General features: G+C 35.8%; 1 protein-coding gene across 2 annotated transcripts; it reads left to right on the top strand.

Annotated features, from left to right (window-relative positions):
- The first annotated feature begins 3806 nt into the window (after positions 1-3806).
- Positions 3807-16996, top strand: LOC578762 (26S proteasome non-ATPase regulatory subunit 3). 2 transcript variants are annotated; one of them, XM_011675321.2, is made up of 11 exons: positions 3807-4096; positions 8149-8339; positions 8823-8960; positions 9397-9533; positions 10120-10310; positions 10659-10762; positions 11209-11323; positions 11907-12130; positions 12559-12714; positions 13070-13128; positions 13646-16996. In XM_011675321.2, exons 1-11 carry the CDS (start codon positions 3973-3975, stop codon positions 13680-13682), a joined length of 1476 nt encoding a protein of 491 aa, XP_011673623.1. In that variant the 5' UTR covers positions 3807-3972; the 3' UTR covers positions 13683-16996. The 2 variants fall into 2 exon arrangements, with proteins under 2 accessions (XP_011673623.1, XP_784007.1); XM_778914.5 differs by having other exon boundaries at positions 3808-4096; positions 13070-13120.
- The last annotated feature ends 333 nt before the right edge of the window (positions 16997-17329 follow it).

Genomic DNA, 17329 nt, shown 5'->3' with positions numbered 1-17329 from the left:
GGAGAATGAGAAGGAAATAGAGGAGGGAGACAATTAGAAAAGGAGACGTAATGCCTTTCGCATCTTCATCCAGTCAATTAATATTTCTAGTGCCCCCTCATCAGTCATCAATGGCTGAGCCCACGCCAAACCCATCTTGATCAACAAAAAATGAGCATCAAACAGCACTACACAATAATAGGCCCACACATAGGTGCATTACTATCCTAGCTGTATATTAAAAGCTGTGCTATTGATTCTCAACATTTCAAACACCACTGTACAACTCAACTGATTTCACTAAAAATAGGTACTTAAGTGACGATTGTTGAAACCTAAATAGCAGTAAAATACAATTTTTTCAACTTTCCGATGTTAGAAAGAATATTTTAAAAATTCAAATTGTGAGTCCACTGTCAAACTTGCCGATCAGCCGCATCGGTATAATTGTGTGCATATGTGTGTTATGAGTGTGTTAATTATCCATGTATTCAAATGCTGCTTATTAACACGTAGTGCAGTATAAGGTCAATACGCATTAGCATTGACTCTCTATGCTTTGCTGGAGTGAATAGCTAGGACTACATGTACTTTATAACATGCTCAGTTCTGCAAGTCATTGCTGTATTCAGAGCATACATCTGTGCATGGCTTGTTTTATTCTTTCTCAAACTATGTTGACATACCATGCGTGACATCTTTTGAAATGGTTCATAAACACGGTCTTGGATTGCGACCTCAAATGTCAAATCGAATGGAAATTAGGAGGAGGGGGGTTGTACTTAATATTGGACTTTGATCCAGAGACGTCTCTTAAAGGGCATTGCTGAAAAAACGAGGTTCGGTTACAAATTCAACAGATCAAGAAGCAAGAGTCGATTTCTTTCCTCCCTTTTTGAAAAGAACAATAGTTGTGTAGCAATGATGCAATCGTAAAAAGTGTATTTAGGACCTAAAGTATGCTTAGAGTACAATTTTTTCCAATTTTTCCCCTAAGCACTATGAAAGGATCAATTATTTTGGGTTGGGATTAGGAAGAAAATCGGGGTGTGCTTCCATAGTTGTGTTCAGAAGAACAGCATAATGCATTCAGCGTGTTTAGGGGCCTTAATTGTCTAGGATCCGCCCCAGAAAAAAAGTCGACGTTGTGTGACTTAATAAGACTAGTTTAATTATTACATGTACACATTTAATTAAGATTTCTGAAATTTTATCTGTACAAGATAATCATCAGAACGGTCGTGAGATTGTGAGCTTCCAAAATATAAGAATCGCTTTTAGAGATAAAGAAGTTGGAGCTGACCGTGAGAACATATTATAATCGTCTATGGTAAAATCAGAAGGCCATGTTTGCTAGGGACAAGGTTATTACGATCATGAGTCTGCAAGATTTTATTGTTTGTAAATCGCATGAATTTAAATATCATAGTCAAGAAGAAGGCCTTTGGACCTGTGTGTCGAGATTCCAGCTCGATCTGTACCCATATAGGTATGACGTTAGCGGCATCACTGGATCGTTAAGTGTTTTTATACTATGAAGTGCATGGACAAACAATGTGTGCGTGTGTGGGGGGGGGGGGGGCTACAGAGCGTGTGAATATACACAAAGTGATAGAAAATATGTCTGATAGAAATTTATTTGAGAGAATTTAGCTAACATTCCTCTATTTTCCCCATGACTCTAATTCAGTCTCTCTCTCTCTCTCTCTCTCTCTCTCTCGGTTACTCTCCCTTTCTTTCTTTCTTGTCGGGTAAACCTTAAAAATGAAGGCCCTCTAAAGTGACGATGACATGTTAGGATACGAGATTACAAAGGCCCTATATTGAGGACTATGACAATAAAGCAAAAAAAAAAACACCCCCTTTTAAAGAAATCTCCGGGTGAATGTTAATACACCCCTTTTTTACAATTCTCGGGCCGGACTTTGTCGCACGAAAAGTACCCCTTTACCGGACATTTTGGCAACACGCATGGGGTCCGTCCGTTCTCGGAATGGGGGGGGGGGGGGGGGGCGGGACTGGTTCTTACTCGTAACTGTCACGTTTATTGACTCTATATAACAACAGCCAAGAGGTGGCGCTACGCCTCTTACACGGGTGGTTTGTAATAATAAGAATGAAGAAGAGTTCACGAGATGACATAGAACCCTAATCATGGGCTTTTCTGAGTATAAAATGCACCTAATGTGTGATATTACGAATCTTAATCCACTTTCGGAGTCATAATCCTCCCGCTCTCAAATTTCTGTGTTTGTTATGAGCAACCTTCGGAAATACGATTAAAATGCACCTGGGCATCTGTACGAAAAGTACCTGCACTGTATTGGAAGCGTTGTCTCCAACTCTCACATTCATGATCAAGCACTATGATATTTTTATAGATTTGATGACAGATTCAAACGCTTTGACATGACGACCAGAGATACCATCATAATTAATCATTTATTACAGAGAATCACCTTAACCATACCAGAATATCAGATATATTACGTATGTTATGTTATATGAACATTATATTTCTTATCATGGCACTTTGTATGCATTTTTTTGTTAGTTTATTTTTAATGTACAATTTATTTAAATGGCCGCTACACATTGTTGCTTTACTTTGATATTACACAATGATTCATGGATTCATTTATCGTCACATCGTTGTTGAATATTAATAATGTAAAATATTGTTGTACTGTTATGGTACGTCATGACTTTTGCAGGCTTATTGAAGATTATCAGCTGTTGGCGAACGGAAGGATTGTGTTGCCCTGTAGAAAGCGTTTGGTTGTGTTGTTTTGTTGCCTTTTTTTTGTATTTTTCATATTTTTGCATAATGTTCATATGACATGACCCTTTTCTTGTTTTAAAGGTCTATTTTGTAGGTCGGAAACTATTCCTCTCTCTATCTATCCCTCTCTCTCTCTCTCTATCTCTCTCACTCACTCACTCACTCACTCACTCACTCACTCTCTTCTTTTTTAGCATAAGAATGAGTTAAGGTTTTAAAAGAGAGAACAGACTAAAAATGGCCTAATACTAATAGTGTGGGGGAATGGGGTTTCGGAGTGTTTGTTTGTTTTTGTGAATTTTTAACCGTATTTGTATTACAAAGAATCATTAATTCAAAGGCCAAAACATATTTTTTCCTGAAAAACCCTCACAATCTAGGCCTATAATCTTCCCAACGCTCCAGACTCATTTCAGAAGAAGATGATTTTAAACGGATTAAAAAAATAAAAATAAACTATTTTTTTTAAATGCACGTTTTTCATACACAAAGGTCAAACATACACATTTAATATAAGGATATGAAAAATATATTGAAAACGGTCCCCCCCCCCCCCCCTAAAAAAGGTTGACGTATAGGCCTACATGTATATATTTCAATAATATAGACCCAGACGCCACCCTTCTCCCCTTATATATTAACAATCTGAATCTTTATACGCCACTCTAATTCTCTAGACTATATACTTGGCTTATGGATACTAAAGAGACAGATATTGGAAATTGCTATAAACAACAAAAATTGTATCGTAGGGCGGCACACGTACTAATTCAAGATCGCTAAACCTCCTGCATAATTTTTTTTCTTTCTTTCCTTTCCTTTTTTAAAATAAATATTGTATTGAAAAAATGTCATATATCTGAATTTATCCAGACTGTAGAAGAATAAATACACCAATTTTGCTCATGTTTATATCATTTAGCTGAGAAGCTAGTACATTGGAGTCTGTGTGTGCAGACTAGGTAGTTCTATCGCTGGTGGGCAAACAGTACTGTCAGGGATCGAGACTAATTTAGGGTCATCGCGCTTGCGCACAATTACAATTTCCAGCCATTTTGCATGTCACTCATGTGTATCTCGTCGAAGACTTTGTGCCGCAGTTTGTATCGAACTCTGAAATTTTCGATTTGACTAGTTTTTCTTGCATTAGATTGACATTACAGGGGCATAAACTTGCTTTTTAATTTGCTGCTAATCAAGCCTGTATAATCATGGCTTCTAAAGCTGCTAAAAAGGTGAATGATGTGGAAATGAAGGACGAATCTGAGAAGCCAGAAGCGACTGACGAGAAAACTGCAACTGGAAAGAAAGAGAGTGATTTGATCACTTTAGAAGGTGAATCATCAGTTTTAAACTTTAAAAACACATTTATGAAGTTTGAAATGAGTCGTTATATGGTGATTTCCTTGAATGATATATTCCAATTGGTATGTTAAACGTAATATTTAGTAAAGGAACATACGGAAAAACAAGTAAACGAGTATTTTGTCATCAATTGTGATAATGCTGATTCATTCTTTATCTTCCGCTGCCGTCCGTGTGTGGCCGGTTGGTTGATCTTTACTGCCCTGCCGCTAGCCGCTCCCCGCCTAACAACTCCGGCCCGTCGAGTGTGAGCGACAGTGAGCGGCCGTAGTAGGCCCTAGGCCCCTACTGCAGTTTAGAATTAGAGTCGACTTAGTTTCAGCAGGATAAGGCGAGATTGTGTGAGCATTTGAACTGATCTTTATGTTTTAATTTATGAAGGGGTGACCAAAGTTCGCGCACATTTTAGAACATATTACAAAATGTGATATTCGATCTATGATTTCTCACATTCTACACAACTTTATTTATTTCAATTATTACCAAATGGACGGCAAAGTTTTTTACTACAGATTGGTTCAACTAGAAAAATTTACCGTCGAAGGATTTCGGAGATATCGCGATCTAAAAATTCGATGTCCGATCGTGCGTGCGCGCTGCATCTAAAAAAGTCATAAAAACAATGAGACCTAACTTCACGCACGGTGGTTTACAGTTGATTTATCAAAAAATGCGATCCGTCAAAAATAAGGTAATATCATAATTTGCAAGACAAGATATCGTACAATCAGTTAGTACCACTCTTTACTTACAATTTTGAGGATTTCTGATCTCAAAATGAAGATTTCCAGACCCTTATCGGTAAGTTGATAATTTTTCGGAACGGACGCAAATAACTGCAAAATTTGCCGATCTTTTGTCAATATTTTCACAATTTCGCACCCAATTCTAAAGAAAATTTCGTTTCTGGGTAATTTTATGACCCTCTTTCCATTGGTGATATCAGATTTTCGAAATCTTACCGATTTTTTGAGAAAGCGAACTTTGGTCACGCGCGAACTTTGGTCACACCGCCATACTAGAAGCTCTTGACGACTTGAGATTGTAAAACGCTTGTCACCATTGCATTGAAAATTCACAGAATTCCGATTGGCTATTTAAGTATTTTATTTAATTGCATGCAATATTTTGAATGGCTATTGAATTTGTATTGTACTTTTGTAGCTATATAACAATTTGTCACAAATACTTAAGAAGAAAGTCAACTGGGCAGGGTCTCACGAAACTCCGTCATAAGTACAAAATTCACCGGCATCCCATTGAAATGTGTGTAGAGTCTAGACCTAATATTAGGCCTAGACTATTTGTTTAACACGCATTTCAATGGGATGTTCGTGAACTTGTTTCTTATGACGGTTTCATGAAACACTACTCTTAACAGATTTGTCATTGTATTAATATGTTGAATCGCCATTACCATAGTACAGAATTCTAAAGGTCTAGTTACATACAGACCTGAACTTTTAGTTGTTGCCTTTTGCCAGTTTCGGATCATTGTCATTATCATCATCACCTTTTTCTTCTTCTTCCTCCTCTTCTCCTTCTTCTTCTTCTTCTTCTTCCTCTTCTTCTTCTTCCTCTTCTTTCTCTTCCTCTTCTTCCTCTTCTTCCTCTTCTTCCTCTTCTTTCTCTTCCTCTTCTTTCTCTTCCTCTTCTTCCTCTTCCTCTTCTTCCTCTTCTTTCTCTTCCTCTTCTTTCTCTTCCTCTTCTTCCTCTTCTTTCTCTTCTTTCTCTTCCTCTACTTCCTCTTCCTCTTTCTCTCCTTCCTCCTCTCCTTCCTATTCTTCTTCCTCCTCTTCTTCACCTTCCTCTCCAACCTCTTCTCCTTCCTCTCCTTCTCCTTCCTCTCCTTCTCCTTTCCTTTTCTTCCTCTCTTTCCTCTCCTTTTTCTCCATCCTCTTCTTCTTCTCCTTCCTCTTCTTCCTCTTCTTCTTTCTCTTCTTCCTCTTCTTCTTTCTCCTTTTCTTCTCCTTCCTCTTCCAGGGCTGAAATTAATCCAAGGCCATGGCCATGGATGCCCTTTTGATTGGCCTCAATGCACCTCTCATTGGCCTTGGAGATTTTTTTTTGCCCTTTCCAATTCTTCCTATTTGTGCTGTAATATAGGAATGTGTCCTACAGAAAAGTGGCCTTGCCCTAAAAATATTGGGATTTAAGGCCTGCTCTTATTCTTCTTCGTCCATGTCTTCCTTCTCTTCCTCTTCTTCATTTTCTTCCTCTTCTTCATTTTCTTCCTCTTCTTCATTTTCTTTCTTTTTTTTCTTCCTCTTTTCATTCTTCTTTCTCTTCCTTTTCCTCTTTTTCTTCCTCTTCCTCTTTTTTTCTCTTCTTACAATCCTTCTGATCCTGATAGGGTTGATCATAATAGTACTTCTTAAAATGATTAGTTTAGGAATTGATTTAATGATGTTTAGAATTAGATTGTATATACATGAAACTACCTCTTTAAGAACAGATTAATATTTTATTTTCAATCATAATCTGGGTGCTCTTACGTGAAAAGTTACATGAAGAAAATATATATTCAACCCACAAAACAGTAACACAAGTCTGACTCTGAAACATGGTCCTGATTAGGGCTGCGACGAGTAGTTGAATACTAAGGCTGTGCATAACCGTGTAATGAGGTACTCGAGTACACTCCCACGCTTACCCGTGCCAGGGAGAGCGCCGGCATCGTACAGTCCGTAAAAATGTTTCCCAGCTCAATCACTGTCAAACTCACCACTCAGAACTGGGACCAAATGTCTGGATTTCTGTTTGGACTCGGAGGAAAATGGATTATTCTGCCATCTTTGGTTTTTAAAACAGCATTGTTTACTGTTATTATTATTATTAAATCGACGCCTTCAACTGCAACTCGAAGTAAAATTGTGTGAGTTTTCGGAGACAGACCTGGGACACTGCTCCCGTAGTATGGTGGTGGCAAAAAAAAGATCAAATTTTTTTTTTTTTAAACATGGCGTCGAAATATTCGCTTGTAAGCCTGGGAGTGTACTCGGTTACCTCATTACATGGTTGTGCACAGCCTTAGTCCTGCTTGTTTAAAAACCAAGTTGCGTTTACATGCCATTTTTTTATGCAAGAGGGCCATATTTTACTGCTTGTATTTATCTATATATACTTTGTGGTTTCTCCCATTCTCTACCCACTAATGTAATTCAATTACCATATTTGTCCAAATACTGCAAAGAGGTTGAGGCCCAATATATTTGAAAATTGTGATAAACTACCTTTATAAACTTAGATTTCTTTAAATTGTTCCTTATTTCATTCCAAAGAGAAATTAGAGAATGCAGGATTTGGTTATAAAAGAATACAATGTACACATACCCTGTACAATCCATTTTGTCATGGTTTAATCCATGCATGGTGCATACCAAATGAAAAAGGATGAATTGTGTTTCCTTACCGTACATTTAAGATATATTTGTGTGGCTCTCACTTACATTTAGCTTTCTTAAAGTTACAAAATGCTCAATGTAATTGTAAAGAAAAAAGAAGATGTTGGTTGATACCACAACCCTACTATCGTGAGCAAGATGTTGTGTAGAGAAAATTGTAGAGGATTTTATGCTAACATCCATGACACGAAGCACTAATATTGTAAATGTAATGTTGAGTTCATGATAATAGAACTGAACTGAGAATTGTAAGACTACAAATAGTAAAATTTTTATATCTTACAAATGATCTTGGTAAAAAAATGTAAATTGCATGTAAATTGCATGTACATGTACAACATTTATTAAAAGAAAGAAATATATGTAAATGTCTTTTTCTAAAGAAACTATTCTCTTAAAAATCTGAGTAAATCTTCACTAACAGCACAGTGTCTATGATTATGGATGAAATGGTCACAAATCCAGAGGAAACTAATGTTGTTTTTTCTGAAACAATAAATGTAGTAGAACACAAATAATTTCGTTGGATGTTTTATTTGAAGCACATTATTTCTTATATTATTAATTTTCAAAATAAATGCAACATATTTATGATTTTGTATATATGCTGTATTACAGATTTCAAGGAGCATGTGAAGCATATTGAAAAAGCAGTCTCTTCCAAGGAGAAGAACTACATGGCCAGAGTTATCAGAGCCCTCACATCCTCAAGGCGCAAATTGAACCACACTGTGTTACGCAAGCTTATCAGCGGATACATTCCCAATGGAAATACAAGCAAGGCAATCCTGCTGACTTATCTTGATGAGGTGAGGATAGTGACTATTATAATCTCTTGTAATTAAAAACCCAAGTTCTGCCTCTAGAAAGTAAATTGAATTATATTTCATGACTTTACACAACCTAGACAGAGTATGTGTACTATTGTTATTCACAGCTTTATATCAAATGCTGCATGCAGCTATCATTCACGCTGCCTTAATCAGATACAGAATTCATATTTGACATTGACACATTTTTTATTCACAATTTTACTGAGGGATAATAAGTCCCAAAGCTTCTACCAGTGATCAATATTTTATTCATGTATTTTTATATATTTTTTTATTATTCATTTCTTTTTGTTGTTGTTTTTTGCATGTTATCTTGAAAACTTTGTAAAAATCCTTTAAAAGAAATTACAAATCCCTCGTTTATTTTTGTGGGAAAAGATTCTGAAATGAGTAAATTCAGTTACCTATTTACTTCATAGTTAACAATTTTTTCCTCCACTAACATTCATCTTTGAAAAGCCCATGGACACAGAGAACAATATCCTGTTCCGACCCAGAACTGGTAAAGCAGCACATGCTCCTCTCCTTCCAGAGCTTGACGTCTATCTTCATCTTCTTGTCGTTGTTCACCTATTAGATTCAAAGAGATATAGTGAGGTAAGAATGCTAGGTCACAGTGGGTGGTTATGAAGGACATTTCCTTTTTGTACACCTAGCTGTGTTTGTGTATTTGGTCCAGTTAAAGTAGGGTAGAACTATAAGTAAATAATTCTGATTCTACAGATACAAATCATATTACATGTAAATTAAGCAGCTTTCAATCAACTAGCCATCAAGGCATTTGATTGAGTAGAAGGAAAGATGTGTGCTAATAAAACCTGGAATTGATGAAGTAGAAATTTAAATGCCAAAGGTGGTATTTGAATTCATAACCATTAAAGAATATATTTCTTTTATCTGTCATCTTTTTCAGCTAATTGTATTTGAAAGGAAATTATGAATCATCGTTGAAAAGTTCCAGAATAATCATCATCATATGAAACACTCTATTAAATTTGATGATATGTTTGTGCATATTGCATTGATTTTTCAGGCTGTCAAGTGTTCGGATGTGCTTGTCAAAAAATTAGATGCTCAGAACAGGCGCTCATTAGATCAGCTGTCTGCAAAGGCGTACTTCTATCATTCAAGGGCCTATGAGCTGATCGGCAAACTTGACCAAATTAGAAGGTAAGAAAGCAGGGAAATCTGTATGAAACATTGTTTCTATGAATTTAATTTACCTTACAAGCTTTGAGAACCAAATTCCAACAATAAGGAGGCGAGTTGGCTGAGTAGAGCATCTGTCTGTCAAACCAGAGATCATGGGTTTATATCTAGCCCAGGCTGATGGCTGTTCAAAGCCATTGACTGCAAACATGCCCCTCCCTTATTTCATATACGCAGACAAGGTGATAAATTCCATCCTTTGGATAGGAAACTAATAGAGGTCCTTTGTGTAGCAAAGTCATACCTTATACACTTTAAAAACCCAATGCACCTCTGCTAAAGAGTAAGGGGAAACAGGGGTGTCACAGAAATAATGCTGTCGTTGAACACCAACACCTCCTGTTCATTTTTGTTTTTCAGGAGGAGAAACCTATGCATTATGGTGATTAAGTTCGCTTTCCCTTCCCAGTCACAGGTGCCCCAGGTCATCAGTACTGATGATTGTGAAAGTGGGATAGAATTTATTTTATTTACTGTTATTCTTTTTCATATGAAAATAGGTTTGTTCAATAGTCCCTTATTATCTTTTTTGCATTATTTTATTTAGTTTTTTACATGCCAAGCTGAGGACTGCAACACTGAGGCACAATGCTGAAGCACAAGCCACACTCCAGAACCTTTTGTTGCGAAACTACCTCCACTACAACTTGTACGACCAGGCAGATAAGCTTGTTGCAAAGTCAACCTTTCCTGAGCAGGCATCAAATCATGAATGGGCAAGGTTTCTATACTACTTAGGTAAGGGAGAACAAATACTGCCAGGTACCATATAGCAAAAAGAAAATTGTGTAATATCATGTGTAATATAGACTTTTAATGTACCTACACGTTCACTGTTTGCATTATCACAAATAGAAGGTTCACATTTTCAGAGGGAATGTAACTATTTCCTCTCGATAATGTTTGAACGTATCATCTTTTTACACAGGTAACAAAACTACTGTCAATTCAAAAAAGAAAGTCTTTGTACCATGCACGAAATAAGATAAAAAAATATTTTATTTGCTTTTCTAATTATAGGCCAGAAAGTAGAAATTCGTTTATCAACCTATTGTCATTTTGTTGTTTGTTCAATCTGTGTTTCAGGAAGAATCAAGGCAATCCAGTTGGAGTATTCAGAAGCACATAAGAACCTTATCCAAGCTCTCCGCAAAGCACCACAGTACACAGCTGTAGGATTCAAGCAAACTGTAAGTACAACAAACTAAACACCTCATCACAACTCCCCTTTATTCTTAGAGCTAGATATGAAGAGTAGGTTGGTTACTGGTGAAACAAAATTTGGTTTCATGTGAAGTCAACCATCAGAATTGTTCGATTAGAAGATATATTGGTTTCCAGTATGTCAATAGAAGATGGTCAAGAATGGTGAGTCCATTATCCTTAATAAAATTTAGAATATTAGTACTTTTCATGTGACTCTGCACACCTTATCGTCTGAATGCAGAGTGTTATTGAAAAACAAGTTTGTATTTTGGGAACTTTATCTGTAAATTCACTTGAAATGTAGACGCATATCTTCAAAGTTATTATGCTCTTAACTTTTTATTAAAAATGATCCAATTGCTAGGGAACTTCTTGTAGATTTTTGATGTTTGTAAGATTGTTAACATTTGGTTTAATTCTTGTTTCTTAGGTTCACAAACTAGCCATTGTTGTTCAGCTCTTACTGGGAGAGATTCCTGATAGGAGTATCTTCAGGCAGAGTGCTTACAAGAAAACACTGGTACCATACTTCCAGCTAACTCAAGGTAAGATTCAACCTAACATGCTTGTTTCCTTTCTATGAAATACCCTCCTTATCTGAGTGCATAAATCAGCTCTGTATGATCTGACGTTTGTTTCTGGCTGTATCTTTTTTTTTTTGGTTTGACAACAACTGCTCTGCAATCAATGTACTACAGTAATCAAATTCTTTACTTCAAGTCTGTACACTTTACCTCACCCTAAACTAAAATCCAATTGTAACTCTAACCTTAACCTTAAATCTTTCTTACAAAAGAGAGCCCAGAACAGATGTCAGGAACACCTTTATTTCATCAAAGATTTCAATTAGTGTATGAAAACATACCTACAGGGTAATCTTGCTAGAGCTTTTTTTTTTCAAGTAAAGAACATTACTCCTTTTTGGATTCAGAATTGTTTCCTTTAGAGGTGTGTCTTTTTATATCAAATTTATGTTGTTCTTAGGTTCTCTTAATTGGAAAATTTAGTAAATCTTTAACCAGTTGACATTAGCTATGATTACATGAATGTTTTGATTTTACAATATTTAAATCATCCTCAAACCCATTTTAACCAGTATCTCTCCTCTTTATGTCTTTTTCCATAAAGCTGTAAGAAGCGGTAACCTTGGTCTTTTCAACCAGATGTTGAAGGACTTTGCTGCAAAGTTTCAGTCTGAGTTCACCTACACGTTAATCATTCGACTTCATCACAATGTGATCAAGACCGGTGTGCGTATGATCAGTCTCTCCTACTCAAAGATCTCCCTCTCAGATGTGGCTAAAAAGCTTCAGCTTGACAGTCCAGAGGATGCAGAGTTCATTGTAGCCAAGGTAATAACATGCTGGCTCCAGAATTAAAAATATTTTATGCCAAAAGAGTGAAAACTGTCACTTCACATGTCGTAAATAGTGGGTTTTTTCAGCAACAAAAATTGTGAGAATGGGCTAAATTCAGTATGGTTGATTCACTGTTTTTTTTGTTTGTTTTTTTTGTTTCCTCTCTCTCTCTCTTTCTCTCTCTTTTTCTCTTGATATAAAGCACATTAAGACTTTTTTTCTTCAAAGGTATAACAATATATTGTGCTATACAATTTTTTTTTTTTTTTTTGGGGGGGGGGGGGGGGTAAAAAGGGGTGATGGAAGTATATAATCTCCAAATGATGTGTACGTAACACCTTAATTTCTTAAGAATCCCCTATGAAACATTGGTTTTTCTTGTAACGTTGGAGCTTCTTCTCCTTTTGGTCTTCTTCTACCAGGCAATCAGGGATGGCGTGATAGAGGCTAGTATAGACCATGAGAAGGGCTATGTACAGTCCAAAGAGACAGTTGATGTCTACACCACCAGGGAACCTATGACTGCCTTCCACCAACGAATCAGCTTCTGCCTCGATATTCATAATCAGTCAGTCAAGGTACGATCATTTAAATTTTCTGGTATTTCCTTCATTGAGAGTGATAAATGACATGTTCTTGTTGGGATGAAGAAATTAGATGGGGAGGCTGGGGGTGTAATGTTTGAGTTCATTTCCAGATACAGCTCTCTGATTATTTGTGATCGATATTTTCTTAATCTCAGACTCTTCACCTGACTGAAATATTCCTGCTTGTATACCTCTCAGATGTGAAGAAGTTCATATCAAATCACACTTTCTTAAATATTAGAACTAAATATAATTTACAATGCACCCATATCATTTACTAATAGATGTGGGAACTATTAGTGTATATGTGTATGATACAATAATTGTATTCTCTTTAAATACACAGGCAATGAGGTTTCCTCCCAAGTCATATAACAAGGATCTTGAATCGGCCGAGGTGAGTATGTAAGATGTTTGCCATCTCTTTTGATAGATATATCTTGTAACGTAATTTTTCTTCAAATCCCTTTATGAGTTTTTTAATCCATTCTATACCTTCTTTTTCCATGGGGCTTTTTCTAAATCTTCTTGCAAGTTCTGTTTATTATCCCCTCGCCGACAAAGTCGGAGGGGATATAGTAACGCTGCCGTCTGTCCGTAAAAAATCTGGTTTCCGTTCGATAACCCTAGTATTGTTTGACAGATTTTAATGAATTTGATATGAAGGTACATAGTATCAATATATCCTAAGTTTGATTTCGGAGAATGAAGGTCAAAGGTCATATATCATCAAATATGCAAAAATGGCTAATTGTGTATCCGAAAATGTGGTTTCCGTTTGATAACCTAAGTAATGTTGGGTGGATTTTGATAGAATTTCTGACATACATAGGCCATTTGTACCCGGTGAGGGGATGCTATGCTTTGTGTTGACTTGTTTATTTATCTATTTAATTTTTTTCCTTCTAATTTCTTAATTCAGGATAGGAGAGAACGAGAGCAACAGGATTTTGAACTAGCAAAGGAGATGGCTGAAGATGACGAGGAAACATTCTAGTTCATGGATTTATATCACTAGAAGGAAAAGAAAGACTCTTATATTGTACTACTAGTGACAGGAAAGCAAATCGATGCTGCTGCGTGGTGGACATTGATAAAGCAAGGCCATTACATTTCTAGTAGACGTTTTGAAACTCAAATCCCCCTTCTACATGTTATGTTGGCAGATGCTTGATATAACACAATGAAAATGATCCTGTCATCATTAGTAAGAACCTATTACACAATGGTATGGCATTATCTCTTTCCCCTTCTTGTCCTGGACTATTGGAAAAGATTAATAGTCTGATATAATTTGTATTTCAATAAACATGCCAATAACTAATTATTGGGCTGGCAGTTGCCTTCTCAATAAATATGTTTTTGTAGAAAGAGGATTGCATAATCTATTTCTCATCTAGTTTCATATTCATAATAGTTTTAATTTGTGGTTTGTCACAAGTATATTTGTTTTCTGGAAAGTTCAAACCTGCACGCCAAGTCAACCTGTTTCTTAGTTGCAATCTGTTAAGCCACATCAGGAAAAACAATTATAACTAATACCGACCATTAATACCATGACCGTAAAGACAATTATAATGGAATGTACATAAAATCCATTAATACAATGACCGGAAAGTTTCAAGTCATCATCCTTAATCATCCTTTTTTTTGCACTGGTTTTCTTTCATTGCTTGTGAAGCACACAACAAGTCAGAATTATCATCTTCATGGGGCATATTGCATTATTAAAATAAATGGCTATTTCTGGTATCAATTTCATATACTAAACTGTTGACAAATGTCCCATTAATTACCATTCAGGTAAACTTTATCCTGTGTGTAATATTTATTTGTTGAATGGACATGCACTCAGTATTCAACAGTGCTAACATATATGTTTTGTCATGTCTTGTGCAAACTAAAAGTAACATTTCATTACTGTGAATGGCCAGAAATCAGTCGATTTTGGATTCAAGAGTCAGTCATACAGTGTGACTGAGGTATTGAGATTCTCAAGTAGAGTTTGCATATACTTTTTTCTAGAAAGGAACTGTTATTTGGTACTACTGACTCATAATCAGCTCTACATGCTATGCACCAACACTTTTTCATCCCTTCCAATAGCATGAATTTGATTTCGTTAAGATACGAGATGAATTCAAGTTCATCTTCCAGATTAACAAGGGAAAGAGCACTTGTGCATTTCATCCTATGCCACCTTTCTTCTTAGAGGATAATATTTATGAGAACATATATTTGAGGTGCTTTACAAGAAGTTGATACAATTTCCAGCATGAGAGTCACAAGATCATACAAGGATTTTCTAGTGCTGATATAACTCCACAGTAATTTCTCATTTTCTTGCAAATGCTTTTCCCCCAAATAACTAAGCTAAACTGTAAGATGTATGATGTTGTGAATTCATTTAACTTAGCCCACAACTGTTACCATGTCCGCGTACCACTTCCAATTCTTGCTGTGCCAATGTATCAGACAGACTTGATTTCAGGTTAAAAGTTGATTATTTATTGATCTTGCAAGCAATCATTAATTCATTACATCTCCATTTTTTACATGAATCAAGCAATCCAAGAGTCTAGTTACCTTGAGATCACCGCACACTATACGATCTGACTACGATCCAATTTTTGAAGAAATGGCAATTACGTTAGATATGGAAATATCTTCTTCACTAACAATCAGTTTTTTAGTGCATTTAAGAATTCTAGTCTGAATTAAAGCCTATCGGCTTCAAATAGTAAACAATCACACTCATAGTCTGACATCACTTCGATTCTGAGCCAATTTAGCTTTTCCATCTCTAAAGAAGCTTGAAATCCCTTGAAATTAAGATTTCATTCAGCATATGATTATTGAGATCCTCTATTATTCATATTATTAATATTTTTAAAGTTTGGATGTTGATATGAAATGCTATTGCAATTTCTTCAATATTGGATTGTATGGTGTGCAGTGGGCTTAAGAAACGCCAACCTAGACGGAAGGTTGATCATTTCTGCAAGACCCTTTCTCATCTTTACATGAACACCAGCAAACAGTTTAGTTACAGAATGTAAAAGACTAAGATAATTTGTTGAATGTTATCCAACAGTTTGTGCAAATGGGTAAAAAAACTGCAAAATGTCCTACTTTTTAAGTAGATTTCTTTATGGCATGCAATGTCTCTGTAAACGGGTACACATACATTTGAAAATAAACATGGTTCATATTTCGTCAAAAGCATGAAAAATGCTAAGACTCATGGCACAGCAAGAGGTAGAGATTGGGAAAGGGAGAGCATTAAAATTGAGCATGTTAAATTAGCTTGATGAATAAATGTAATCATATTGAAGGGGGGATTCATAAAGCTATGACCTGATGTAAGATTAAAAGTATAAATTGGAATGCTTTGTTTCAAGTTGAAATGTTCATTAGAAAGAATTTTTAAAATCTAAAAAATCACCTGAACTACATTGGTAATTACATATATAGATAATTAAGATATAAACAAGGTATCGTGCTGAGACATAGGAGTACATCCTAGAGTAGTGGAAGGTTCAATGATTGCTTGTAAGAAAATGTGTATGAAAGGTGATTACATATCTACACGTTTTATATGTACTTCATTTTCTCACAGGCGGCATATGTAAAAATATTTTGTAGATGTGCATTTACATTGTTGAATGGCAGACAAATCTAGTATTGGCCTCAATGCAGTCCCCTTTGAGTTGGGATGTAAGGGGCTAAAGCCCCACTGTTGCGTGTAGGTGTGTGAATGATTTGATCAACTTACAACTATGTTTTTTTTTGTATTTCACATGTAATCAGACGTATCTTGTTGAGCATTATCTGTTTGAAGGGAGAACTTGATGCTAGATGATATTTGACATGGTGTATTTATTACTTGTGCTAACTTTAAAAAAAAAAACTCATTTGAAACTCATCAAATGGATATACTTGAGAGAAAATCTGGAACAGGACATTTTGGACAAAATAGTGAGGATCAATTAGTTACGGTATCACCTCATTCACTCACAATGTTTAATCACAGTTCATACAAAATACACCGATTGCATTTTCAATTACCAAAGCTATAAGATCATTCTCTCTGCTACACATATCTCTTTTTAAATTTTCATGAGGTTCTTCCTTCAAACAAAATTGTTAAATGAGATACATTTATTGAAATGTGATAATCTAAGTAAGTCTGATAATATGTGAACAAGATCTGTTTTGAAATGTTATTCTAACTATGAAAAATATTCATTGAATAAAAATGTATTGAAAAGAGCTTGAATTGGTCATGTAATTTTCTTACACGCTTTTGTTAATAAATACATTTGAGATATATAAGTATTATTCGTAACTTTTGATTTGAGTTACAACTCGCATAAAACTGAAGAAGTGTCTTAAATTTTAGGACACTTAATTTTCTTTAATTATGGGACGGTTGCAATTCAGTATTGTGTCCTGAATCCGCCCCTGACTTTTGGAAGTTACGCCGAGTAAGACTGGGTTGGTGGAAGGTCGGGTTGACTTAATCTTGGCAAGTTGGTCCGAGTAAGAGGATATGAACAACTAATGGTGTAAATCAAATAGTTATGGGATATTTACTGCTGCAGGG

The sequence above is a fragment of the Strongylocentrotus purpuratus genome, unplaced genomic scaffold (genome assembly GCF_000002235.5).
Source record: "Strongylocentrotus purpuratus isolate Spur 01 unplaced genomic scaffold, Spur_5.0 spur5_scaffold_6, whole genome shotgun sequence".
In the NCBI taxonomy this organism is placed as follows: domain Eukaryota; kingdom Metazoa; phylum Echinodermata; class Echinoidea; order Camarodonta; family Strongylocentrotidae; genus Strongylocentrotus; species Strongylocentrotus purpuratus.
This window is presented reverse-complemented; position numbering and strand designations above follow the sequence as displayed.